Source organism: Hippoglossus stenolepis, chromosome 3 (assembly GCF_022539355.2).
Source record: "Hippoglossus stenolepis isolate QCI-W04-F060 chromosome 3, HSTE1.2, whole genome shotgun sequence".
In the NCBI taxonomy this organism is placed as follows: Eukaryota; Metazoa; Chordata; class Actinopteri; order Pleuronectiformes; family Pleuronectidae; genus Hippoglossus; species Hippoglossus stenolepis.
The window spans coordinates 22,193,284-22,221,063 of NC_061485.1; the positions used below are offsets into that span (position 1 = coordinate 22,193,284).

The following is a 27,780-nucleotide window of genomic DNA, read 5'->3' on the forward strand; positions in this document are numbered from 1 at the left end:
TTTCAAATCTGTCATGATTTTTAGGACCTCAACGTGAGCCAATGAAATATGAATATATTTTTGTGTGTCAGCGTAAGCTACACAGGGACCGTGTGTGTGTCTGCCTGTGTGTTTTGGACACCCTGCTCCTCCATTCCTTCCTTCCACCATTCCGCAGCGGTAAAGGAAAAGAAAACTTGTTAGACGAGAAGAGGGGAGACTCATTTCTCAGCCACCTGTCTCCAACAGAAACATACAGAATAGGGGTATTTTTTCTCTCCAGCTCACATGAAAAAAGAGTGTGAATCTTCAGCTTGTTTCTGCAGATCTGGGAGTCACAATGCATAGCGGACGTTTTTTCCTACACACTCAGTGAGCTGTGGCGTGGATTGGCGTGTGCACCTACACACACTCCTTCTACCCTCTTCTTATTCATCCTTATTTCGGTCTGCCCTCCATTGCCCCCTTGCTTTTTTCCCCCTCTCTTCCCTTCTGCCACCACCCACTCTCTCTTGACCCCGGCTGGGCCTTATCCTGCAGCTCTGCCACTCCGCAGTGATGGATTAAAAACTCTCCGGCCAGCTAAGCCGTATTGTGTAAATACAAGTGCCAGACAGACGGGTGTGGAGGAAGACAGGGAGAACTTGTTGAGTGTGTTTTTTTGGGTGGGCAAATGGCTGGGTGTGTTTCCAAGCTGGTGCGTGATGTAGGTGTCACCTGCGCTGACACAGCTGTCCGTGAGGAGAAGCAGGAAGCGAAGGAGACAATCCATCCATCATCACACCTCTGTTTGCTCTCTCTCCCCCTCTCTCTCCCTCTCTAGGCTGGGTCGACCACAGCGAGAGGCAACATCCCGACGGTGCTCTACGACGTGTGGAAGAGCCGAGGCCTCACAGGGTGAGCGTGTGTGCGTCTTCATTTTGGGGAAACGTTTAAAAGGCCAGTTGTGATTGTTTAAAACCAAATGGCCTCTTTACACAAACACTTTCATCCCAGCACATTTAAAAACCTCTTATTTTACATGATTTGATTTAAGTTGGCCTGATCCCGCATTTAATCAAGTTTGGTGTTAGAGCGCTCCTCTCGGGAGGCTGAATTTACAGCTGCGGCTTAAAAAATGAGACGTGTAAAAGCTTTTCCTGCCGTCTCGCTGCACCATCCTATTGATTAAGGTTCTACAGGGGCCAAGGGGAAGGGTTTATTTGAGTGTTTTGATGCGTTTATGATGCACAGCAGACAAAAGGGCCGCTCTAATGGGGCCACAGAGGGCTGCCAGCACTAAAACAAATCCTCAGCCACAGGGAATGATTGGCCAAGCTGCTGTCATTTAGTTAGGATGCACCTCGGCTTAATGCTCGGAGGGGAGCAGGCCAAACACCAGTGGAACGTCTCCCCCCCTCTCTGTTCCTAACCACTGTATCAGTGTTTGTTTGTGTAGCTGCAGAGCTGGAATCTAATCAGAGAGAAATTACGTTTCTGAATTGTGTTTTAATAAAAGCCGAGGGTGATTCTCGTCAGTCTCTTCATTAACAGGCTGCACCTCATTTTGATATAATATCACGTTTAAGACACAATCTCAGCGAGGTGAGAGCAGGCGAGCCCTGACTACAAATCCCTCTCTCCTCTCACTGCAACAGCAACTGAGTTCAGGAGAACTCTTTGATGCCAGTTGCCACCTGTGCACCACACGTTTGATGGGTTTGTTTTCTCCCTCATTCTTTCCTCCTTTTTCTCCACTAACTAACTCCTCCTGGTGTCTCTATTATAACGCAGAGTCCAGAGAGTACGTGCCCAAAGTTCTGCAGCACGATGAGCTCCTGTTAATCTGTCTCTCCCCTGATAATGATGGAGGAGAGAGGGCAAAGGGAAAGAGGAGAGAATGAAATGCATAGACAATGGAGAGTGTGTTGAAAGTGAAAGGAGGAAGGAGGGAGGGGGAGCTGTTGTTCCGCAGGGCCAAAGGCCTGGTGGTTGCGCTGGTGCATGCCTGATACAAATTGCTGGAGCTTTAAAGCTGTAATTATGGTAATAGGCCCAATTGCAGTGTAGTGAAGCTCTAAAGTGCTTCCATGTGTGTGCCATGCCCCAGAGACCCCGGGTGAGCGCAGAGCGGTGCAGCCTCCCCCCAGTAACCTGCAAAACAACCACACTGCACCAGGAGTCATGTCAAAACAGAGACCAGAGACAGAGCGGCCTCCAGGCTGCGTCTGCTCTGGGCCTCCTGTAAACCATAATGGAAGAACAGTAAACATGTTAGCCGCATACGCACAACACAAGCAGCGTCTGGAAGTTCGTGGTAATTGTTCTTTTATGGCTGCTGCAATCTTTGTTTTACAGCTGAGGAAATGAAGCTGAGGAAAGTGAACACTTTTCACCTTCTTAACACAGGATGTATTAAGACTGTATAACTGGTTCTGTATAGTGATGGCACTGTGATGAGCAACTGTCCCATCAACTGAAACAAAGTATAATGTACCTGTGCAGATCCTTGTGGTTAGTGAGTTCTCCTCAAACACTCAAACAATATACTCTCTCTTTTTATTGTTTTATGTGCAGAGCTTTTTATAAACAGTCTATGGTGCAGTCAAGTTAGAAAACTTTGTGTTCATCCTACCTGGTTTATCTGCAGTGTAGATTTTATTCTCAAAGTTTTTCATAAAATGAAAAGAAATCAAGTTGATTTGAAGAATGATTTACTGAACTGCTGTTATTTTGTCAAACAATTCATGTTGTCTATTTCAGAGGTCGACACAATCCTTAGACCCAAGTTGACCCTGTTCTTCAGCTTGATGTGCAGTAACAAAACAAATGTTGTGCTTTTACTTTAAAGACAAATTGGTAACGAGTAGGTGATTCTATGAATGTTGCTGCCAAAGCAGAGATCAGCCCCTGCTCAACCAGTGAATGTCTCTTCCAGTCCCATATGGTAAAATATGAATAATGAAGTTATTAAAATAATCTGACAGGTCAGATGATTAATAACTTCATTATTAATAACTTCCGCAAGCCAAGAGGACATAGAAGACAGACTATTTTCATGCTGTTGGCCGATAAGATAAATGGCTCTCGATATACCTTATACACAGATAAACTGTTGAGGAGTTAGGAGGTAGATTACCCAGATTTTAAACTAAAGATGGAAATTAACTCCTAATGTTTTTAGAAAGGATTTGATGCAGCTGTTCAAATGAAGCAGGAACAACTTCAAACTCTAAAGATGTCTCCATCCTCCGAAAAAAGAACACAACAACTTCTGTTTTAACAGAAACCTAAAGCAGATTTACAAAATTAGAAAATACAGGTAAGAAATAAGGCTTGTGGTGTTAACCCAAAGATAATTTCTTTACATCTGGCAAAGACAGTCACTTAGGATGATCTGATGAGAATTTAATCAAAGGTGAAAGATCAAAGTCACTGTCGCCTCACTAGACCATTTTTTGCCTTGTGAACATGTTATCTTAAGGATGCGTCAAGACAATCCTTTTAAATTTGGCACAAATGTTCACTTAGACTCACCGTTTAAATGATAAGATTTGGATGGCGAAAGGCGAACGGTCAAGGTAACAGGGGCCTCACTAAGGTTTTGAGTTTCACCTCTGGACCATATCTCAAATCTGCCTTTCGGGAATATCTTCAAATTTTGACCAGTTGTCACTTGGACACAAAGGTTTCAGTGTCCAAAGGTGAGGATGACCTAATATGAGTCTGGAAACTAAAATAGTTTTTCAGTTTAGTAGCAGACATTATTCAGAGAATAGGGAATGGACGTGAAACAGAATATTATGATGAATATTATGAACTTTCTTCATTGTGTGTGGTGTTTGGATTCAAATTTTTTTTAATGTTAAAGTGCTTTAACATCTGTGTTTTTAACTTGACTTTTGTTATTATCATTCACCTTTTTCTCCATGAAATTCAAGTAAAGCCCCCCCCCCACTGCAGGAATGTTTAAAACATCAAACTGTCTCCGTTTTGATTAAAAGCCACACAGGTTAGAACTGGTCTGCTTCTCTTAAACGTATCCAATGAAAGAGACGTATAACTAATAAAGGTAGTTTATTGTTACCTCAGCATTGTTCCTAGACACGAGCCAGAAATTTGTCTAAAGTGAAGCCATGACAGTTTTCTTTGAGCTCATCACTGTTCTTCCATATGCTGCTGTCGAGCCCGGGAACTATATTTAGTCTCATTCCTCAGCGGAGGTGATTGGTGGACAACGGGGAGGGGGTGACGGCTCTCAGTGGCCGGCCAGGCTGTGATGTCAGAGTGAGTCAGGAAGCCGGGGGGGATATCGGAGCTGGCTCTGCTGAGTCCACAGGTGGGTCTGATCCCGCACAGGAAACGTAACGCCGCTCGAGAGCTGAGACAAAACAAGAGGTTAAAATTAGTTCATTTCTCACTCTGCTGGCGATCACATGAGGAGACGAGGGGGATGTGTCAGGACGTGTTGTGTCTACCGTAACGTCCTTTAGCTCGTCCAGCTGCCCAGTGGACACATTCTCCTCTCTTCACTTTTTCATTTGGATGAGTTTTGGATCATATTTAATGTTACTGTGCGAGTAATGCTAAGTGGAGCAGGCCCGCAGCTCAGGTTTCAGCAGATGGCGATTGCAGTGTGGAGATGGAAAGAGCTTGCGACAACAACCTCTGACTCATGTCTCCACATTTATTTGGAGCTTTTACACCTGCCCATTCTCTCACACGCACACACACACTTCTAAAACCACCTGATCTGGGTCAGGACCCTCTGAAACGTGGAGTCGTGTGAATGGTCGGGATGTGTGGGAGATCGCTGACATACTTGGTACCAGTTGACAGAAGTGACGTACAGGCAGTTAATTAATTTGTGACCCAAACCTTAAATTTCCAGTGAAGGAGCTGCACATGTGCGCAGCCAGAACTATTAGTAATGTAGGTCAGTATGAAGAAGAAGCAGAGACACCATGTGCTCAGAGATTATTGAAGGAAAAATTCCCTCTATGTGGGGAAAAAAAAAGGCGTGCACATGTTGGCTTAAAGGCTGCTAACGTTTGCACAATTTTGACCATGTGCACCATCTTGTTTTAGCTATATCTTGCATGAAGCTCCAAGCAGCACCAGAAGCGACAAGTGTTCTTGTGGGTTTGAAGAAGTGATAGTGCTCCATGATACACGCAACACCCTCAGCTTTGCAAATGGTGGGTTTGTGTCCATTTCGCTGTCAGCTACAGCTACAACTCAGTCCTTTCAGCACCTCTCAGAGAAATACATGTTTTGATGTTATTCTAAATTGACCATATACTGTATGTGATTGTGAGTGTGAATGGTTGTGATACATTGGTGACCTGTCCAGGGCGAACCCCTTCTCTCTCCCAATGTCAGCTGGGACTAGTTCCAGTGCCCCTGCGACCCTCAAAAGGAAACACGGTGTAGATAATGATCGAATATGAGAAACATTTCAGACAATTAAGAAACAAATCTGAAGTGAGAATCACACTGTCTCCTGAAGTGTAGAAAGGCAAACTTCCAACAGTAAAACTTTCCTCAGACACCAACCATGTTCTTTGTATCATAAGGAAACAAGAGAAAAAGCTGGATCAACTCATCATACACGCACAAATATTCATCCAAACTCAGGTTTTTGTGTTCAAAAAGGCTCCATATATCAAGTTAGCGAAATACAAATAAGAACCCAGATTGTGAAATAAAGTCTGGTCGACAAAAAAAAAAACACAAGAACATATGAATCCTTCTGCTGTAGCTCCACAGGAAACTACAAAACTTATTTTAACATTGGAACAAATTTAAAGTCAAATGTGGCACAGGAGGAAAAAGTCTGGGATCTCATGTCATTGGGATATATTGTTTGGGGCCCATGAATGTTTCTACATTTATCTTCTCTTCTCCATCCAGAATACGCTGAGATATTTCACTGAATATGTGAAAGGTGTGACCTGCTGGTGGCGCTAGAGGAAGAGCAGTGGTCACCACAGTCAGTAGGATTCATTATCGAAGTCTCCTGACAGTGGATTCAAGTTTGTAGTGTTTGAGATATTTCAGCCTGGTCCAACATGGTGGACCAGTATGATATTTACAGTGTTGTCCTGTAAAATATTCAAATGGACAGAAAGTAATAACACACAAACCCACACAGATGATGAAGGCAGACAGACCTTCTCTGTGTGGAGACAGTTTCACATACTTTCTCCTCACAGAGGCACACACATCCATAAACACACAATCCTCTTCATCGTCACATCTGGCTTGGATGAGTCCAGACCATGTGAGCGTGGGGGCGTCTTGGCAGACAGGAGGTGTTGGTAGGCAAGTACACGGTGAGAGAGAGAGGGATGGAGAGAAATGGGAAAATAAAGGGAGAGAGAGAGAGAGGTGAAATGGCAGATGAACAGACTGGACAAAGCGTGCACGTGTCGGAGAAGGATGACACAGCAAGAAAAGGAGACGGAGGAGAAATCCCCGAACAACTGAGCCAGCTGAGGGGGCCGTTGCTGGACGTGGAGAGGAATGGATGGATGGACAGTGGAGGTACATGTGTGGATGTCATCTGGACATCCGTCATGCTCCAAGAGAGGGGGAAAAAGAGAGAGAGAGAGGGGAGGGGGCTCCAGGGAGGCCCCGCAGTGGGGGCTTGAAGCTTAATCCCAGAAACAGCTGTTTGTAGCGGGGCGGGTGGGGGAAATGGTGGGAGTGGGGTGTTCTTGGGAGATGGGTGCTCTCTCGTGTCCCATCACATCCTCTGACCCAGCTTCTTGTCTTGTCGGGGGCACCAGTCGCCGTAGTTCGGAGGGGGGGGCCCTCGCACTCGTCATGAAGTGGCTCCACCGAAGAGGCCTCATGTGGGACTCGCTCTCATGGAACCTTTGTGCCTTAGGCGGTCCCACAGTAAATCACTCACAGATACTGTCGATCAGCCGAGTGATACCTGATACAGTCTGCTCACAGCGTTCAGGCTCAGACTTAAAGCTGCAGCAGACAAACGTTAGGAAAATGTCCAAGAAATACAAAAAACTTCTACTTTGAAGTTTGGGTGTGTGCATGTTGTGAAAAATGAAATGCGCTGAATGTAACGGATACAGTGCGATCACTTCACTGGGGAAGGGAGATTCAGGTTTATTCCGGTTGTGCCTTTCCATTTCTTTCATGTCAAGTCGTCTGTGGACGTATTTGTTTTCTCTTGGTGCGAAGTACGGACGACGCAGAGTCATGTTTGATTGGAATTAGCACTCATCCTTGCACTGAGCTTTCCTGCTTGTTTTTACACCACCAGTGAAAATAAACTCGGTTAATGTCCTCGGCTTTAGACTGTTAATGTTGAGGGTCTTTTGCTACTTTTCTCAATTGTGGACTTTGACAGTGATTGCCAGCATCAGTGTTGCCTGATGTCGGTTTTAAAACCATCCCAACTTCTTAAACTACGAGAATCTGCTCTGTTATTTTATGCAAACAGTTCTGAAGTCAATAAAAACATAAAATCACTCTCAAGTGGATGTTTTTTTCCCACTATTTCTGGGGTTGCCTTTATTTTAGCTGTGGATCGTTGACAGAGTGGAGTGAGAGGGCAAATGACAGCAAAGGTTGCAATGACTCGGTATTTCCACCTTAACTCTGCCGTGAACAAATGCCAGTCTGAAAAAAATGAATTCAGACAGCCAGGGTCTGTGATGTCACAAATCTAAGTAGCCAATCCTGTCAAATTGTGGGTGGAGCTCAGTAGCTGGAAAAGGCTCCTCAGCTGTAGGTGGCGCTGTGAGGGTGGGGACACCATATCAACATAGTAATAGATCCCAGTCATGAAATGAGGAGTTATATTTAACTTACTTTAAGGCAATGAGGTGACATTTTTCATGTCCACCCTCTTGAATATAAATTCTTTTTTTGTGTTTCCTTCTACATCTCCATTTCATAATCTTCACCTGAGTTGCCAAAGTTCAGAGTGGGAGAAATCTTTCAAAAGCATCTTCATGCTTTGCTCAAGGGGAAAAGTAAGTGCATAGAAAAGTCAAAAGACTTTTCTATGCACTTACTTTGGAGAATTGATCATGATGATCAAGAATCTTGTCTTTTAAAACATCAGATTTGTGTATGAATGATGAGGAGATGGTGAAAAATGAAAATGAACACATGAAACAAAAGAAATTCCATGATCATGTTTTTCAGTTTTCCTCTGTTTGAGCTTTGAGTGGAGCTCTGTTCATTTTATCTGTTCATTTTAACCAGTCAGGTGGCACCTGACTGGTTTCAGTGGCACCTGACTGGAAAAAACAGCAGCACAAACTGTTTTTCTCAACAAACGAACTCATTATATTCACATAACAGTCGTGGAAAGGAAACGCACATAAATTCACAAACATTTAGATGGAAATGTTTATTAATAGCATGTAAAAAACCTTGATGCGATAAAGCTTAAATGATTCTCCTTTATCGAAATGGTTGGTCATTCATTTTTCCTAAATCTAACTCTGATTACAACACAAATCAAATGCTTTCCTCTTCTCCTTCTTCTTCTGCAGTCTGTTTGCGGGCACCATGCCGAGGATGGCCTTCATCAGCGTGGGTGGGTTCATCTTCCTGGGAGCCTATGAGAAGTTCCGTCGCACTTTGCTCTGACCGTCAGTCCAGAGTTCCGGTGAAAGCATCGCTAGAAGTAGCACCCTCGTCTCCTGGAGGGGCCCTACCCCCCCACCCCACTGTGCCTCCATGGTGCTGGGCCCCCCTCCACCTGAGAAGCAAGGAACACCCGGTGCTCGGGGCAAGAGTCGGCCACGAGCGCGATCGCGTTACCCAGCATTCCTGCTCATCAGTGCCCTGCAGATTGAGCTTGACAGCTTCAGTCCTTCTTGTTTAACAGCAGCAGTGGTTTGGTGAAACGAGGCCACACCCTGAGCACTGAGGGATCTCTACTGTTTAATGAGTGTGTGAATGAATGAGTTATGTTTTTAAAGATCTGATGATTCCTTTAGTTCCCTGTGGGCGGCTCGCTGTACTTTCTACGTTGTTTCAAGCTTATTTTAGTGTTTTATCCATATTTTCTCTTCTGCATGAAGTCAAACCTCCTGTTAAATACACACCTGGGAGAGACAGTGATGTCTCACCATTGTTACATTCCCACTGGAGCAAGACTGAGCTCATCCATCTGCAGCAGCTCTCAGTTTATACTGAAGATGCCTCCAACAATAGACCACTTTGTTAAATTAACAAGGCTCTGGTTTTATTAGGAGTCTCAGGTGTCCTATGCCAGCCTGTGTATTACAGTCTGAGATATATTTATCTTATTTATTGAGAAATATTATCAGGCGACTGGAAAGAATTGTCTACTTGTTTGTTTTTATGATACTTTTGATTTGTAGAGCTAATTTCTATAAAATAAATGGTGACTGATTCTTCATATGTAAAAAAAACACATGTCTCCATACTGCTCCTGTGGTGTCATCCAAGTGTCCCTAAGCCCCGACATTCAAATTCAACCAGAAACGGTGTCATTAACACTGTGTTTTGGCCTAAATGTCCTCAATCAATTTCAGTCAATTACACAACTATTTCATATACAGATTACTTGTCAGATTTAATAAAATAAAAATATTATTCACTAACTGTAATTTGTGTCATTTTTAAGTCAGATTTACTCTTTCCAGGGAACAGCTCATAAAAGAGCAGGTAAATAAAGTATCAATTCAGTCAAATGACGAAATACATACTATCCCACTTTCTCATGATGGTGTGGAGCCGTACACAGAACATGTATGTGTGTGTCCAGACAGCATCTGTGTCTGAGGCCCATCTGTGGGTGTGGAAATCTGAGTTAAACGACCATTTAAGTATCAGTAGCTACGATGATAAAACATAAACTACAGATGTAATTACAGCTGACTTTAACCAGGAAATTATACGTTTCTGTTAAATGTGTCATTGAGCCGTGAATGAGTGGGTTTCTCAGGGATTCATTTAACGTGATGGTGCTGATGTGAAAAAATACCAGAGGACCATTGAAGATAAGTTCTCGCATGATGAAGAAAGTCCTCCGGTGTGTCGGATTGAAGGAGAAAGCTCTAAATGACATGTGCAGGAACATTCAGCCTCAGTCAGTGAGTTTCCAGAGAATGGGCTCAGTGTCGGCCTTCAGCAGTCGGCACGGAGGCCAACTGAAGACCTGCTAAATCCTGCTGGGGGCCGAGGGAGACTGATGGCCGCACAGGTGGGAGTGTTTGTCATGCTGCCTGTCACTGGGCCCGTGGACAACAATGGTCGGCGTGTGATTGGTGGAGGCCACAGCCGGGGGGCATGCCAATCACGTGGTGACAAATATCCATCTGGAATGCACATTCTGGCCATTCGCTAACCCTCGGAGTCCATGGCCAATATTTTAGACAGCGCACAGAAAGACAAAATACGCCTGCTGTCTTCGGAGCTTCAGGGAGCCTCCTGGTCAGAACATTAGTGTGTGTGTGTGTGTGTGTGTGTATAGCTACTTGGCTGCTTTGAAGATCAAGGTCTCATGTCTTCACTCCATTTGAATTAATGGCTTCTCCATATTCACTGTGACATGTGTTCAGCGCTAAATGCTAACTCAGCTGTTTGTGATACAGTCAGCGTCACGAAACCCCTCCCCCCGGCAGGAACACACACACACACATACACATACACACACAAGAGAAAACACTTGTGATAATAGCAAAATGTGATTTTTTTATTAGACTCTTCAATGCCATGTTAGACTTCACCGTTTCAGCTTCGACGCCATTAGAACGGTTTCAGACAAGTTTTGTTTCAAATAAATTACTCAAACTGCACAACCATCGCTCCGTCTCGTCCCTTTTACCTGCTGCGAACGGAGATTGTTTTTTCCCCACCAGGGTTCTCTTGATTGGTCGTCCCGGTAAAAAAATCTAAATCTAAATCAAAATCACCCGTGACAGGTGTTGTCAGGTGTAACCAGAGGAACGTGTCCTCTAGTTCACCTTGATAAGGCCACTGCTAACAGAATACAATTCAAACAAGGGCACACAGAGGGGAAACAGGATGCAGCTCCTCTTACTGGTGTCAGACCCTGTGTGTGTCGGGGTCGTGTAAGTTTGTGGTTTCAGGTTTGGTTCGAGCACATTTCACAAGATTTTCCACTGTTCACAGCATCAAGCCGCACCTTTATTTCACCTGGGGCACAAAGCGTGATTCACCTGTAGCCTCACTGAGACAGAGGTGGAATACTAGCAATGTGCTCCTGGATGCACGACGGTGGATCATGAGCAACATTACAGCAGTAACATAACGACACAATACATCACTCTCCCTGATTCGCCATCTTTTTTTTCATTTAGCTTCAGAGTTTGGCCAATTACACGTCAGTGCTCCGAGGCCCATAGCTGTAGCTCTCCTGACAGGTGTCCTGTGTCCACACACAGATCATTACTGGCTTTATTAAAGACACAGCTCCACGTTACAGCTGCCAGCTGATGTTCGGCCACATTTGGTTACAAACTGGTGCCAAAGTGACTTTTCCTGGAAAAATAAAAATAAAGAACCTGACTGGAGTAAGAGAAGAATCTTTCCCCAGAGAGAGCTCATAGCAGCTTAGCAGTAACATGTAGTGATGTGAAACAGCTGGAAGAGCCTTAACGTTACAGAGTGGACCTGTCGACTTGAACGTGTCACATGTGGAATGTCTCCTCGTGCAGAGGAGGCTCCTGTTTTCCTATTGGCAGATGTCGTGAATCTGCTTGTTTATGAAGTGAGTATAAAAAGTGCTTTTCACCACCCGCTCCACAAATCATCGCACCATGAACCGTCTAACGTACCAAAACATAATTGACAATCAAAGCTCCTCCTTCATACAATAACGGCTGTGAACTGTGTTTTTTTCCGTAAGGCCGTGATTGGCAGCATTTGTCACAAAAAGAAACATTCAAGTGCAATCAAGTGTTTTGTTTTCTACATCAAGAGTGAACCAGTATCTCTCACAAACAGTCTGTTGATATATGTTATTACAGGTTGACTTTTCTTTGATCATGCAATAAGGCACCGCAGCTGGATGTTGGTAAAAGCTGAAAAAGGCTGTTTTTGTCTTGTTTTTTTGTTTTTTGAAGAAAAATAAAAATACCATCACTCCTTTCTTTGTCATGCACATAAATTCAAATACTCTTTTTGTAAAAGCTATATAATATATAATATAAGAAAACTCTTATGTACAGTCCAATGTCCAAAGGTATATTTCTCTTTTTTGCCCCTGCACATACGTACACTGTACAAGATTCCCTACATTTACATGCTTCAAATGCAAGTCACATTTTTTTGGAGCTAGAATTTTTATTAGTCACCTCCCAGGGGAAGGTTATAACTATGTACAGCTGATACGCTCAGATGGGACGCCACCCACACAAGCTCCGCCTTCAAACTCCGGATGCCGCCTGCGTTTGATTTTCCCCCCCCGGCGCTTCATGTCAGTCTTTATCCAGGAGGCGCAGGATCAATCGCCTCGATATGAGGTAGCAGTTTATTTCCCAGTGCAAAAAAAATTAAAAATAAGTCCATCTCCTGCGAGTTCGTGTTTGGGTTTGACGCTAGTCGCTGGCTCTCCTCAGGGGGGTGCTCTCATTCTGAGACGCTCTGAGGGCGTGTCCGTTGGACAGCAGAGTCTGTCTGAGCTCAGGCTCACAGTCCGTGTCGGAGCGACCGTTGCTCGTCACGCCGGCCAGCTTCACCGGTTTATGGAAGGACTCCTCCTGCGATGGCGAGCACGCCGGCGTCTGTCCCGCTCTGCTCCCTGATGAACACAGAGGGGGAGGAGGTGGAATTAGAAACAGGCAGAGTCAATGACGTGTGTGAAGATGAATGTGCGATGTTCAGCTTTAGGATACAGTGGCTGTGGAATGTGTGTATAGGGCTGCGTGGACCTGTGGAGGTGAGAATTGGTATTCGGAGGCCAATTCCTCTGGTAATACTATAAAAAGAAGCTGAGTCCCAGAACAGGCCCCGACGTGCAGCAGCAGAGAGAACTCAGTGCTACTTTTTACTGTTTTCACAGAGATATCCCGAGGGGCTCTGGGAACGCAACTATGATACACTGTCAAATGGGAGGAGCCAATCTATCAACAATCATGTACTCAAGAATTTGTCTGTTTTAAAGGTTTCCTCTTCCTCATGGTATCACCTGATACGAGTGATACTCCTAGAAGAACTGGGGCTGTAGACGTCTACTGGATTAACCATTACCTCCACCAAGAACTATATATTTCACCCCTGTCTGTTAGTTTGAAGGATGGGACACAGGCAAAGAAATAATTAAATACATTTTGGCGATGATCCGGATCAGGAGGCGTTTTTCACATTGACATTTTAACCAGGGAATAATCAGGCGTGTTTAGAGGACTAATATCTTTAAGACTAATTTTCATTGAATCACAGTGGCCATTTGAGCTTCTGGAGAGGTGTGTGCTCTACTGAGTGCGATTCTAGTTTTGTTGGTGTATCTCTGATCGTCTCACCTTTTTTATCATGATGGTTCACTTGTAACGTATTGTGGTTTTCTCGAAACGTGGATTCCTGACTGTTCCGGATCCCGTTGGGCGTCCCGTTGCAGAGTGGCGTCGACCCTGTGTCATGATGCTCCGCTGGGTAAAAGTGAGAGTAAGGCGGGGGGACAGGGTGCTGCTGGTACTCCATGCCTCCAGCAGGGCCGAAACCGTGCGTCAGGTAATCGGGATCTTTGGAGTAGCAGTTACTGTTCTCCATACAATCTGTGCACACAACTGCACCGTCGAAACCTGCAGCCAGGGAGGGAGGGGGGGATAAGAGGGGGGGAATTAGTGATTCACAGGCAAATAATAAACAACTGTGTGTCAACACAGTGGTTTGGGCGACTGCTGTAATTATTTCTGATGCTGAGCAGGCCTTCACGGACAGCAAGCCTTTTATCGTTATGCAACACAGCAACTCTGCTCATGGGAAGTGGGAGAAACTGCCGGCGAGCGCAAACATTTGGGAGACTGAGCAGAGAGTTGAACGTCGGCTACCTGCGGTGTCTACGATGTGTCCGTTGGGCTGAGGTCCACCGCTGGCCTCCACACGGATACACACATCCTGCCGCTCGGACAGAGTGCCCTGAGAGGAGAGGTAACTGGGCACGTCTGGAGGAACGTTCGTCTCATCTGGGAAAGAGACGATAAGATCCGAACATGAGACAACAACACCAGGGCTGCGGACACTGAGATCAGAGCTGCAGGATTCATTGTCGGTTTTATTATTCATTTAACTACTTTGATTCTACAACATAATCTGTGTCATTTAGCAAGTAAAGAATCACCGATTCACTTCTCAAATATATATTTTGGAGTTTTGAGGGTTTTTTTGTGATTTCTGTGAGACCTTTTGACTATTTTCTGACATTTTAAGAACTGAAAGTAATTATTTATTTGTAGTTCTAGTTTTGATAATCTGTCAACTTTCAGTCAAAATTGAGTAAAAATAGCAAATAATTGTTAGTTAAATGTGAATCGCTCTTTTTGAAATATGCTCACAGAACTGTGCAGCCGGACAAATATTTACAGACACATTACCTAAAAAACAACTATTTTGACTCTTTATATGTTTATAGTGAACGCAGCTCACCTGTGTTGGTGACGCTGCACTCCTCGCTCTTCTTCCTGGTCTGGTAGATGATGCACACCCACACCAGCGACGTCACCACAATGCTCGTCACCACGGCGATGACGATGATCCCAATAGTGACCGTGCTGGGGCCCGGCGCGGTGGTGCAGGGCCCTCGGCGCTGCGTCACCACTAGCTGGCTGTGGGCGCGCTCTGTGCCCAGCGTGTTGGACATGAGGCAGGTGTAGCGACCGGCATCCTCGAGCGAGGCCGAGCCGATGACCAGCAGCTGGTTCCCCGGGGTAAAGTGGTGTCTGTCGGAGGGGCGCAGGGGCAGGTCATTGCGTAGCCAGGTGATGCGGGGGGGCGGGCTGCCCAGGGCCTTGCACTGCAGGGCCACCGTGTCCCCGACCACCACGTTGCGATCCCCCAGGTCCTGGGCCAGGTGGGGGGTTTCTGTAGGGGACAGGAGAGATAGGGTTCAAATCGAGAGCAGGACTCCTGAGGTCAGTGTTTTCTATTATTCTGATGTTATTCTGTAGCATCAGAGTTTTAGATTTCTGGTCTCAGGTTTCTGCTTCGTCCTCAGTCTCGGCTGCAGACTGTGGGATCATGGTGATTCAGCTGGACAGAGTGAGACCAGTGAGAGTTTGATATCCAACCACTGAAAGTCATCTCATGATGACGATCACATTTATACATCTGAGCTCACATCTGGTACCATAACAAACTCTGTGAGAATTTAACTTGAACTTTAACTAACACATTTTAATTATGACAAGACACAATCCTCTCCACCTTTTCACAGTTTCCCCCGGCAACTTCACTTTCTGCTGAATGGAGCCCATAGTGTGTGTGTGTGTGTGTGTGTGTGTGTGTGTGTGTGTGTGTGTGTGTGTGTGTAGGCCTTTCCTCTCAGACTGAGCACTTCCCATCACAGTGGGACGTACGCAGATTAAGAGATCTCACTTAACCCACTTCAGTCGCCTCTCACTCTTCTATCAATACTTTCTCCCTCTTCATCAATCCACATTTCTCTCCCTTCCACCCTCCTCCCACCTTTCTTCTCTCTAAATCCCACTCCCCTACCTTCCCCCACACAAACACTCCAACCATTCCACTTCTTCTTTGGCTCCCATTTTTCTCCCCCCGCCACTCTTTTCCAGACAGGGGCCCCTCGACTGCAGCCCCTCCACCACCGCCGCCGCCTTCTCTCAACCCAAACATCAGAGTCGGTGCGAAGGCACAGTCGCTCGCTTCAATATTCCACATTGTTGAGTGGATTAGCACTGGACTTGAACTGTTGTGCAGTCGAACGAGTCGCACAACATGCAAATGTGTTGCTAAAATACCAACAGCACCAGTCATGTTAAATACAGACAGTGTTGTTTATCAGCTCTATAGGGGGAATTTCAGGCTGGTAACAAAGCAAGGAAAACCCCCCAAACTTTTTTAAAAAACTCTGTCCAACAAGGGGCTGCTTTGCTGAGTTCAAACACAGAGGACAAAGATGATCTATGTGCCGAGATGGTTATAGGAGAGCAGTTCCGTTTTGTTTGATTTAACAGTGTAAAACAGCCAATAAACTGGGAGCACTGAGGCCTGCAGTGAAGCAGCCATGACTGTCCCTCCCACCAAGACAGGGGGCGGGGGTGGGAATGCCTAACAAACACCCCTCTATGAGTCCCTCTCACTCCCCCACCATCCCCCTTTGACCTCCAACTGTGACCTCTGGCCCCTGACCCGCAGCAAGGCCACAGCTGCCGAGAAAAGAAAAATATAAAGCCTCTCATTCTGCGGCCTCGGACTCTTCAATTCCCAACTGAGCACAGAGCTATGTACAAGTGCTCATTTTTAGGGGGGTTGTGGGAATATAATCAGTGCGGAAAGCAAGTCGAAAGTGGGACAATATTAGATCTACAAAATAACAGGATCAAAATATCACAGAAACACACCACTCTTACCCAGAACAGTGAGGGTGGCGTTGGCAGACATGGTGCCTGCTGTGTTTTTAGCGGTGCAGCTGTACACGCCCATGTCTTCCGGCTTGACGTCCATGATGAAGAACACGTCGTCGTCAGGCATGACGTGCATTCGCCGCTCGCGGGCGGCAGGGAAGTCCGTGCCGCCGTCCTTCTGCCAGGCGATCTGGGGAGACGGGTGGCCCTCAGCGGCGCACTCCAACCTGGCTGTGTGGCCTGTCCTGATGGTGCTGTCCTTAGGAGTCTTCATAAAGGACGGAAGAACTGTGGACGAAAAATACACAAATTCCATTAGTATGTGTTAACCATGGCAGGACATTCAGAGGAAGTCAACTGTCCACTTTTTCCTTATAGATATTCGTACAGTTCTAAACTTTCACACCTGCGAGAAAGTAATAGCTCCACTGGAGGACTCATGGGTAAAGAACCTCGACAGCAGTTGTTGGGGATTACAAAACATTACTCATTCATGTCTTCCGACCACATTTTTCCAGATGGTGCTGACATTCAAACCAGGAAACTTCCGGTCAGAAACCACAGTCACCAGCCTCTATAGGAAACTTTGGCAATTTCTGCTTCTTAACATCCATATGAACAAACCAAACCACAGACAGAAAAATGACTCTGTCAGAAGTGTGAGTGAAGAAGAAGAGACTTGGGCAAAATACCAAGCTCTAGATAAAGAATCTCCGTTTGTAAGAAAGCAGAATGACAGAGTGGAGACGAGATGGCCTCTGTTAGCGCCGACATGCAGCTAAATCAATTTGTTCCGAATACCATCCTGGAGGAGATGGAGGAGGCCAAGCAAGAGAGACGACTTTATTCAAGTGAACGAAAAGAACTCAGCATGGGCATTTATCTCGCTCTTCTGTCAAACTGGACAATTAAAAATGATCAGTTTAACATATGCAGGTGTTTTATTTCATGGAAATGATGTAATCACACACATCAACAGCTTGAGCTACACTTATTTTTCTGTTCATCTTGTCTTGACACATTTTAGTTGCCATTACTCCTTTTATAACCACATTGACTTAACTCTCCTTTTAAGACATTTTTACAGGATTCAGTTTCTACCTACCATTGACAATGAGGCGGGCCTTGCTGGAGTAGGTGGAGCCAAAGTGGTTGGTGATGATGCACTGGTAACGGCCCTCATGTGCAAAGGTGACGTGTCGCAGGTGCAGGATGGTGGTGTACTCCATCACGCCTCCGCCTGCACCAGGCACATCCTGTGTGGAGCCTTGATGGTGAGCTTGCACATGGGCGTAGTTCTCCGTCTCGGCGTGTTGAAGCAGCTCCTGGTCCTTTCGCCACGCAAAGGTCATGGGGGACGAGCTGCTGCTTGCAGCCGTGCAGGTGAGACGCACGTTGCTACCGAGGACCGTCACCGTGGTTTCTGGCTGCACCGTGATCTGGGGCTTTGGAAGGTCATCTGACAGTGGAGAGCGATACGAAAAAGCAGGAGTGGAAGAAGGTAGAAGATGGTGAGGGAAAAGGAAGAAAAGCGTGGAGGGAGGGAAGACATAAAAAAAACAGAAAGCGACCATAAGGATCCATTAGCAAATGCAAAGCTAAACAAAAACACCACACACACACAAACAAATATGTGTGAGTATCTAAATAACAAGAGCGCCAAGCTGTCAGTGTGGCCCATCTGTGTCTCCTCTTGCTCAACACAGCCACCCACATAAACACAGATTATGCATGCACACAGAAACACACACAACTCACCACACACAAAGCTGCTGGCCGGGGCCTGGAAGATGCTGGTGCCCTTCAGGCTCTCTGGGTGGGCACAGGTGGCATTGACTCCAGCCTGCAGACCACGTGTCACCAACCAGTCGGGCAGCCAGTTGAGCTGGCAGTCGCACAGGAAGCTGTCGCTCTCAATGAGACTGAGGAGGAGGAGGAGGAGAGAGGCGCGGTAAGTAAGTGCATGTGGTATATATCACAACTGTTGCAGCTGTAACTGAATATGTGTTTCTGAAAAGTGCGTGGGTGCCAAGAACACAGTGGGAGTGTGTTTCACTCTGAGCTGAGGCGTGCGTGTGGGTGTATATGCGCTGCTGGCTGTTCCTGTGTGTGTGGGTTTGTGCACATAAATTATGCGCGGTTGTGTAAATGCACCAGTGTAACTCACAGGGATTTGAGATTCTTCATCTTGCTGAAGACGTCGGGCTGGATGGAACGAATAGCGTTCTCTCCCAGGTTCCTGTTGGGACATTACATTGCCTTATTCATCAACTGTATACACTTCACAGCCATACCTGCATCCTGGCTCTCATTAGCAAGGATCAACCTTGTTAACCAAGGTGAAAATATATCTAGGTCTGTATCTCTGACCATACATTCGGTATTTTCCGTCTCTCACTGCCCTCATTTGACAAAGGCCTGTGAAAGTGCTTATAGGAATTCCATTTCTTCTACGGAGCTCGCCATATGCTCAATAACTCTGTTCCTGCGTGGAGGCAGGAAAAAAAGGCCAAAGTTGAGATTGTGCTACGCTAACGAGAAAGAAGCAGCTGGGCGCTTGCAAAAGCCCCTGTCTTCTCCTTTTACAAAGACGCTATTAAATTGCTAGCAGCCTCCTCTCTGCCAGCTACTTTTGGCAACACCCCCCAAAAACACACACATACACGCCGCTCTCTCTCCCTCACACTCACTCCGGCTGGGAGGAGGGGCAGCCAAGCATTGTGGGATACTCACAGGTGTTCCAGGGTCTCCAGGCCAGCGAAGGCTTTCTTGGCCACCGACTTGATCTTGTTTCCAAACAGAGTCCTGCCGTTTCCAAACATGAAGGGTGTCGATGGATGAAGAGAGAGTGAGCGAGAGGGAGAGGGGGAGAAGGGGGTGAGAAGAGGGGTTTAAAAGAGAGTGCAAGAGAGGGAGAGAGGCACAATTAGCGAGGCTGAATCTGATAAGATTGAGGGGATTGAGGTATTGGAAATCTGAACTGCATGGAGATTAGCCAGGAGGAAGGGTGATTGAGACTGGATGGGGTTGAGATGGGGGGTGGGGGCACCTGGGCTCGGCGCCGCTCTTCAAAGACCACTTTTATCTTTATTAGAATGTAATAGAATGACCAGGCGCTGTGTGAGTGTGTGTGTGTTGTTCTCCCTGCAGAGCTAGTAAGGACATGCGGTGAGTATGTGTGTGTATCTGTCCATGTCAAGCCTTGTTTGAGCCAAGAAGTGAGTTGCTGTTCCCTCTGATTCAGGGTCCTAATCCCTTCTTCCGCCCTCTACCCTCCCTCCTCTACCTCGCTCGCTCCTCTCCTGTTGTAGCCTCTGCTTCACAGGAAGGGGAGACACGGCTGGCTGGTTCACAATGAAGACCCCAGTGTTCAAACTCATCCACATGTTCACACAAACAAACTGCTGTCTTGTCACAGAAATGACAAGAAGGCTACTTTGTCATTTTTGTAACTTTTATTTGGAATTATAGAAGCCAATGAAAACAAATAGAGACTGAATTAAATCTAATTATTTCCCTTGGCTTAGGACTGTAAGAGTTACTTCCCTTCACAGTGTGTGATGGACACTTGTCACTGTTGAGATCTCGTACTAACATCTGTCTCGGGCGTTCTGCTCACTAGTGGACAGATTTAAGTTCAATTCAACTTAAATCCAATTCCAACATGGCATTGAAACACATCTGTTTTAAATATGTTTGTGTGTGTAGGTAAATGCATCACTGTGAGGCCAAGGAGTGGGCTGAGCAAATCAATGCACCACATGTAGCTCTAAAAAATAAAATGTTCCTTATTTGAAGGAGTTGAAAGAAAATAGAAAATCAATGTATTGGAAAGAATGAGAGGTGTAAAAATACTTTGGGTTCATTGTGAAACTGTAGCGGGTCAGAGGACGTTATCTGAGTAGGAGGTCCTTCAATGTGGCCCAGGACACATTTGCGTTCACGCTGCTCAAAGAATGTGTCCACATGTGTCCCAGTCGACCTCTTGATGAAGTCTGACTGATCCGATCACAAATGCGTCCTCAATGTGTGTGTTCACACTTTTACTTGGACAGACGGATGTTAACGCTAGGTCTAAACAGGCCCTTTGATCACTCGCTCCTTCTTTCTCTTTTCTGTATCTCTTTTTTCCCAGGCATAGCTTCGCCAGCGTTGGGATGCAGTGGGCCGCTTCCGCCAACGTCCTGACAAAAGGGGCAGGGTCAGAGGGTGGGGCGTGTGAGGCGTTTGATGTTGATGACTGAATGCAGCCCTCAATTTCACCCTCTCGCAGTTCCTAACAACGGGGACTGGGAAGGGGACAAGAGGAGCGGAGGCATGGAGAAGAAATAGAAATAAGCCTATTGGAGAGCGAACCCCTGCCAGCTCGAAGAAAAGCCCTTTCTCCCGTTCTTTCTCTTTCAGCCCTGCTCATACTGGGAACCATCTTGGCTGGACACCATCTTTTCATGCTGCAGGTTGTTGATTGCCGCTCAATGCCAGCAACTCCATGTCCGCTGTAATTCTTCACTTGTCAGGTTTTGACATTGAACTTTTTTCTATGAGTATTCATGAAAAACAGATAAAAAAGAATTCACTGCATGTCCTTCTTGAGCAATTACCAACACAGAGAACCCGGTTTGGCCATAAAACTACAGTGAAACAATGAAATCACAAGATGAAAGCCAGACTGAACTGGAGATAAAAAACTATCCTGGACTTCTACAGGATGAAGAGAGGAAAAAAACGTATTTTATATTATTACCTTCTATGTTTCATGAACTAGCTTTGTTAAAAAGTAAGGGGGTCCTATAAATCATCCTACACCATGAATACTTCCTCTCCAAGAGAAGTGTGGGGTCTTGATATCTCGACCTCTGTGGCCTTCAACTGGACTGGTTAAATTTAGCTGGCAATGAAGTGTGAGTGGGGGATTTGGAGGGAAGATTTTGAATGTGAGAAAAATGAGAACGCTCACTCCTCTGGTTCTCTGATCGTCTGTCTTTGAAAAACAGCAGCAAGAATCCCAGTAACAGTGACAGGCCAGGACAGAGAGATGAAAAGGAGGGGTTGTTAGAGAAGGAAAGGCAGAGGGAGTAGAAGAAAGAACGATGGGGAGACACTCACAGCTTGTTGAGGCTGTCCAATCCAGAGAAGGCCCCATTGGTGTCCTCTATTGTGCCCGAGATGTCGTTATGGTCCAGCTCCCTGTGGAGAATGGGAGAAAAAAGAGGGATAAGAGAGATGGAAGGAGGGAGGGAGGGAAGGAGGAGAGCAGGGACAGAGTCTGCCCGCGCTGAAGCGTTTCACAGCCCTGGCAGAGGCTGGTCTGGAAGTCACGGGTTACCCACTCTCTCTATCACCCTCCCCCCACTGCACCTGGCCTTTCGTGGCCCTCTGCTCTGCCAACCAAGCGCATTCTTTCCTTAGAAGGGTGGAGAAGGAGTGTGCATGTGAGTGTGTGTGTTGGTGTGTTGAGAAAAGCTCCAGCACAGGGAAACACATGTATAATTCATGGCGACATGGAGGGATTGGCACGAACACAATGCCGTGTGACAGTCCAGACAGTTGGGTTTGTTGGTCCGATGGTGGCAGGTACAGTCAAAGCCAAGAGTGACAACAAGGTTAAGGACCAAGCTTAGCCGTGGCCAGGCAAAGACAGAATGGATCCAGTGAAAGAAGGAAAAGAGAAACCTGTTTTTTTTTTCTTCAGTTTTTGGAGATTTACAAATGCTTGTTGAATGAATATTATTCCTCCCTCACTACCTCTTAAGAAATACCTCTGTAGGTGAAGTCATAGTTGCGGAGGAACCACCACTCCTCACTTTAGCATGATAATTGAAAAGAAAAACGACAGGATCAGAGGTCTCCTCTGAACAATTAAAAGACTTGAGAAGGGCCTTTGAGGTTATTGGTCAGCCACACCCTCCACCACCTCCACAATAGCACCCTCCGCTCCACCTCCTCCCTTTGCTTTCCAAGCATCTCTTATCCCCCTTTGGTTCTATTCAGTCTCTATTGGCCGCTGTCTTAGTTGTACTGGACTGGGGCTGCCAATTTCCTACTCTTTCTGGCTGGCTGGATGTGAATGGCTGCTGTCTTGTTAAAGCAAAGCCAGTGGTGGGGGCTGTGGAGCAGGGAGAGTGGGCACAGAGAAGTGGGCTCTGATGAGCCAAGGCATCCCCCTCCCCACCATGGACGAATTAGAGGGCAGGATGGCTTGTTTGGAGCTTTCACACCCCGATGCAGGCTCCAGCCCCATGCCAGCACAGCCAGCAGCGGACCCAATTAAAGCTCCCCCGGCTCCTTTTCAGGGCCCAGCCTATGCCTGTCCTCCCGACCACTGATTAGATTAGGCCTGCCTCAAAGACACACAGCGCAGGAGTGATACAAGGAGTGAAAAGATTATGTAGAATCAAGACAAAGAGTGCATTGGGGATGAAATGAGGAGATGCTAGAATACGCTAAGGATATCAGAGGGAAGAAATGGGCCTTTAATGTGTCAACAAAAAAGCCTAAAGTAAGCAATTAGAGTCAAGAAAGAAAAACACGAGAGATGTGAGAGAAGCAGCGATATGGCAGACACAAGCTCAGCTCCCTGTCCCAGCCTCTACTTCCCTCTGTAGCTAGTTATCTAACACCCAGTGAGCCAGCAGAGAGAGGCCTTATGTGCCTTGGCTTGTCACCTCGCTGAGAGATGGAGCTTGTCTAGCAAGCTCTGGCACAACTCTCCTCTCTGGCTTTCTCACTGGGAAGAGGCACAGCCAAGGGGACCTTGGTTCGAAAGCAAGACCCCCAAGTCGGTCGCCGGAATTTATCCCCTGACTTTCTCCCTTTCATTACCTCCTTTTCTTTCTTCAGCCCTGTTTGTGCTGTTTGTGCAAAAAGTGGATCAGTTGGAAGAGAGATCCCTGTCTTTATTCATGGCCTAAAAGCAGGGAAGAATCTCTCCAGGGAGGTGAGTGACACAGAACTCTTTCAGAGCCAAGTTTGTTGGGAAACAGTGTTTGAGACAAAACAGAAAACCACAAACAAAACCAGACAAAAGGAACAAAGCGAGAAAAGACACGAAAAATAAGGCTGCTAATAAATAGGTTGCTACAGAAACCAAGACAATAGTGATGCATCAGCACCTTGTAAAAGTTACAAAGAACTTGTGAATTGACACAAACGGGGCTGTCCAGTATGATGATTGTGTAGCGATAGGAAAAAAAATGTTTTCTTTGTTGGTGTTCCACATGATCCACATTTTTATCAAAGTCACGCAAACATGGAGGATAATGAACGTGATACAAAACATGGTACTTCCAACCAGGACTCCAACCAGCCAAGACAAAATAAGAAGGTCAAGGAAGGGCTACTTCTGTCTCATGGGCGTGGTCTGGATATGAGCAAATCACTGCTGACCTGTTTTTACCTTCTACACAAAAGTCATGTGAAACAGGACAGAGAGAGTCGGCGAAGGAGAGCCACAAAGTAAAGCCGACTGCTCAAAACAAAAACAAAACTCAGATGCAGCTAGAGGCGTTTGCCTGCAGGAGGTAACAACTGTGTTACAACTCACGTCTACAGAAAAAGGTATGAGTACCAAGATTTATCTGGATATGAAAATACTTGTATCAGATTGTGAGGTTTTGGTCATATCTCAGAGCGTTAAAGGCAAATGAGATCAGACCTAGCTTGAAAAGTAAACAACCCCCACTTTCTAAAGTCAACTGAAGGTACTTTGTGAGCCAATATATCAAATATCACACAGGCAACACCAATATTAAAGATCTCAGCTTTCACAGCTCCCGAGTGGCACATTTTAGCCCTTATCGCCAGCAGGTGCAAAACCATAATGAGTTGGTTGTTGGGGATTATTCTGGGCTCGGTAATAGCGGGCGGGTGCAGGGGAGTGTACTTACAGGATGCGTACGGCCTTGAGGCCTCTGAAGGCTCCCTCTGTGATGTGGCTGATGGAGTTGTGGCCCAGACGGAGGGTGTGGAGATCCCCCAGCACAGCCAGGCTGCCTTCATCCAGACGAGTCAAGTTGTTGTATGACAGATTGCTGGAGAGAGAAACGTAGCATGAGACGGAGAAAAGACAACACAGGCAGACACAGAGACGGAAAGAGGGAGAGGGAAAAAAGGGGGGAAAGAAAGAGACGTGTTCTGTGTGAGGTCTGGAAGGAGATGACAGGTTGGCAGAATGCTGAGGCAGCTCGCGACATCATTATACTTTAATTTCATGGCTGATTCAATGTCTATTTGCCACGCTGTGGCGTGTTTTTCCATTGTGCCTTTTTTCCGTCAAAAGATGTTAACAGAGAATGGGCTCTGCAGAACTTGGAGCTCAGCTGAGGACCTAACCATTGACAGGGAAGAAGAGAAATTCTTGGTCTGAACTTTATGTGTCTACAACCTCCATTTATAAGCCCACTTAAGTATGTGGTAAACCCCAGGGGAATATACTGCCACTCAGGTTTTCTGCAGCCATCAAAATATTATTCATTTTCACATCCAGCTCCCAGCGGGATGAGAACACCACAAGGATTAAAATGCAGTTTTACTCCCTTTTTGGGATTTGGAAAGAAATAATAATCTGGTTTGTTGGCACAAGTTAAGAATCAAGTGACAATGAAGTGAAAGATTGTTTAAATGACTTGAAAGGATGTTTCTTCATAGTATGCATATAATACGTCTTCTTAAATCCTGATCGTAAACGATGATCCCATAAGGCTATCTTTCAAACAGTGGTCAAAGGCAGTATTGTGTATTTTCCCTCTCTATGGGCCTCGCTGTCTGTCTCTGTGGCCAGACCTTAGGTCTGCTTGACCAGTCATGTGTGCAGAGATTCTCCCTGCTGACCAGCTCAGCCTGGCCCACTGGGAATGCAATAACAGGCTCCTCATAAAGACAAGTCACTCTCCTCTATCAGCCATGGGGTTTATCATAACTCTAGATAATAAAATCAGAACCACTGGTGCAGTTCAGGCAAGATGACTCAAGGATGGCACTGGGAGCAATCTGTCATTAATAATACCTGCGCACAGGAAATGGCATTGACATACACAGAGCATACTAGCATGAACGCCATCTATCACTTTATTCCTACTGACTGTTACACACAAACAAACAGAGGCGCCACACATTCCCAAGGCTACCTCGCAGTTAGCAACGCCTCAGCTGAGCAGAGCACTTTACAGGAGCAATATGACAGTCATGTCAACAGAACAGGAAAGACTCTCTGATAATAACTCCTCATTTGGTAGACAAAGGCCATGGAGGCGATCCCTTTGTGTAATTACCACAACACAACTGGAAGAGGATTACACGCCAGTTTGCCAAACCCCTACGCTTCAGAACTTAGCACAAAAACTCTTGTCGAAGTGCTTGAGTGCTGTTGAGCCCAGCTCTAATTATGGGATAAACAGGCTTATCCTGAGAATAGCTTAGCATATTGAGTGTTAAAGCACAATGTCATTTAACCCTGGGGAAGGTAGATGGATGATATGGGTGGGGGTGGCGAGTGTTGGGTTCTCAGGATACAAGACAAGAGGTTTAGATACCCTAAGATAGACCAAAAAGGTTTAAGAATTTGCATATAAATACCATAATACAGTTTTGAATATACAACTTTTATGTTTTATTAAAAGTATACTTAAAGTGCTGTAGTTCTGTTTGTTGCCTCCAACTCTCCCTGATAACCGTTATCATTCCAGTTTTAGGAGTTTTAACCACAGCCTGCTGGAAGTCGTTTGCAAGAGGACATCTGGAAGGAGGAGTTTGGGAGTTCAGGCCAATTTAAATGCTGGTACTCACAGTTCCCTCAGCTTCTGGCAGAACTTCCATCCATCAGGATTGATGCGGGCTATAGAGTTGTTACTGAGGAATAGCTGCTGAAGGGAAGACAGGCCGTACAGGGAGCCACTGTTCACCTCCGTCAGACTGTTATAGTCCAGGTGACTACATGGGACAAAAGAATTGAGAAATGTGGGTATTAGTTTAGTGAGATTCAAGGGAACTTTGTAAAGACGTTTGCAGGCAACAGGATGTCAGGTGGCATTTATTAAAACCCTGAAATAAAATCGGCAGCAGCAATGAAATCTTACAATGTAATTAATGGCAATTACTGTGTCATAAATTGTGCATGTAATAGTGGCAATATGTACAAGTTGCATGCTGGCTAGAAAATATGTGATTGTTGTGATTGTGCCCAAGTTCCAGTAAGTGTACAAAATAGTTATTATTCTGTGGTTTGTTGGTGAATGTTTCTGTAATAGTCACTAACTGAGACAAATAGGATTAGCCTATCAGTGCTTGATTCAAGCAATGGCTTACAACCAAATTCAATAAATCAGGAGATTAGTTTGAGAAATTAGCTTAGAGATTAGATGTCTTATGATAGGGCGGCTAAATGTTTTGCACAGATGAAGTTAGTTGCAGAAAAGTGATATGTCAGATGAGAAATGTATTTTCTTATTTTGTCTGATTGTGTAAATGCATCAATAATTTTTCAGTGTTTTCTTTCACATACAGGACTTTCATCTTTGCCAGATCCCAGAAGGCACCGTCAGTAAGCTTGCTGATGCTGTTCCTTTGCAGTTTGAGCACCTCCAGGCTGGACAGACCCTGGAAGGTCAGACCCTCCACCTGGCGAATACGGTTCCTGTTCAGCTCACTGAGACAAACATACAAGACAAATTAAAATAGTCATGGGAGAAAGGCAGAAAGGCACTTAATCATACTTTATAAACATTTAAAATCAGGGGAACCATTTCCCCTCATTTCTTTTCTTTTTGAATGTTTTGCCCTCATTCTTCTGTGTATGAGCATCCATCAAACTTAAGTCAAAACAAAAGAATCAAGTAGCCTCTGTGCTTCAGCTGACGCATGTTGTCGTTAACAAACCCCCAGCTTAACAGGCATTCCTCAGAGTGGTAAAGAGCCACACCTGCAGACTTAAGCTTACAAACAAGGGTTACAGCTATGAACCTTCAAATTAAACCTGGTATAAGATCTGCCGTCATTCTCTCTTCTGTGTATACTACATTACATTTTTACGTTACATTTCATTTAGCTGACGCTTTTATCCAAAGCGACTTACAATAAGTGCATTCAACCATGAGGGTACAAATCCAGAACAACCTGAATCAAGTAAGTACAATTTGCTTCAAGAAAGCCAAACTACAAAGTGCTACATGTAAGTGCAACAAAATGTTTTGTATTTTTTTTTTATCCAAGATATGTGTGTGTGTGTGTGTGTGTGTGTGTGTGTGTGTGTGTGTGTGTGTGTGTGTGTGTG

At 45.5% G+C, this 27,780-nt stretch overlaps 2 protein-coding genes across 3 annotated transcripts in view; one reads left to right on the plus strand and one right to left on the minus strand.

The window, feature by feature from the left end:
* slc25a26 (solute carrier family 25 member 26) overlaps positions 1–9,569 on the plus strand; it is a 55,135-nt gene extending 45,566 nt beyond the window's left edge. For both annotated transcript variants that reach the window (XM_035152803.2, XM_035152804.2), the window contains 2 exons: positions 803–876; positions 8,490–9,569. In XM_035152803.2, coding sequence (XP_035008694.1) covers positions 803–876; positions 8,490–8,586 — 171 coding nt within the window. In that variant the 3' untranslated portion in view covers positions 8,587–9,569. The remainder of the gene's footprint in view (positions 1–802; positions 877–8,489) is intronic.
* A 1,073-nt stretch (positions 9,570–10,642) lies between these two features.
* Positions 10,643–27,780, minus strand: part of lrig1 (leucine-rich repeats and immunoglobulin-like domains 1) — a 37,473-nt gene continuing 20,335 nt past the window's right edge. The window contains exons 6-18 of the mRNA XM_035152802.2: positions 27,013–27,156; positions 26,298–26,441; positions 24,401–24,544; positions 21,621–21,701; positions 19,248–19,319; positions 18,682–18,753; positions 18,273–18,436; positions 17,620–17,973; positions 16,521–16,802; positions 14,578–15,012; positions 13,983–14,117; positions 13,455–13,733; positions 10,643–12,733 (exon numbers count right to left, since the gene is read on the minus strand). Coding sequence (XP_035008693.2) covers positions 12,531–12,733; positions 13,455–13,733; positions 13,983–14,117; positions 14,578–15,012; positions 16,521–16,802; positions 17,620–17,973; positions 18,273–18,436; positions 18,682–18,753; positions 19,248–19,319; positions 21,621–21,701; positions 24,401–24,544; positions 26,298–26,441; positions 27,013–27,156 — 2,509 coding nt within the window. The 3' untranslated portion in view covers positions 10,643–12,530. The remainder of the gene's footprint in view (positions 12,734–13,454; positions 13,734–13,982; positions 14,118–14,577; positions 15,013–16,520; positions 16,803–17,619; positions 17,974–18,272; positions 18,437–18,681; positions 18,754–19,247; positions 19,320–21,620; positions 21,702–24,400; positions 24,545–26,297; positions 26,442–27,012; positions 27,157–27,780) is intronic.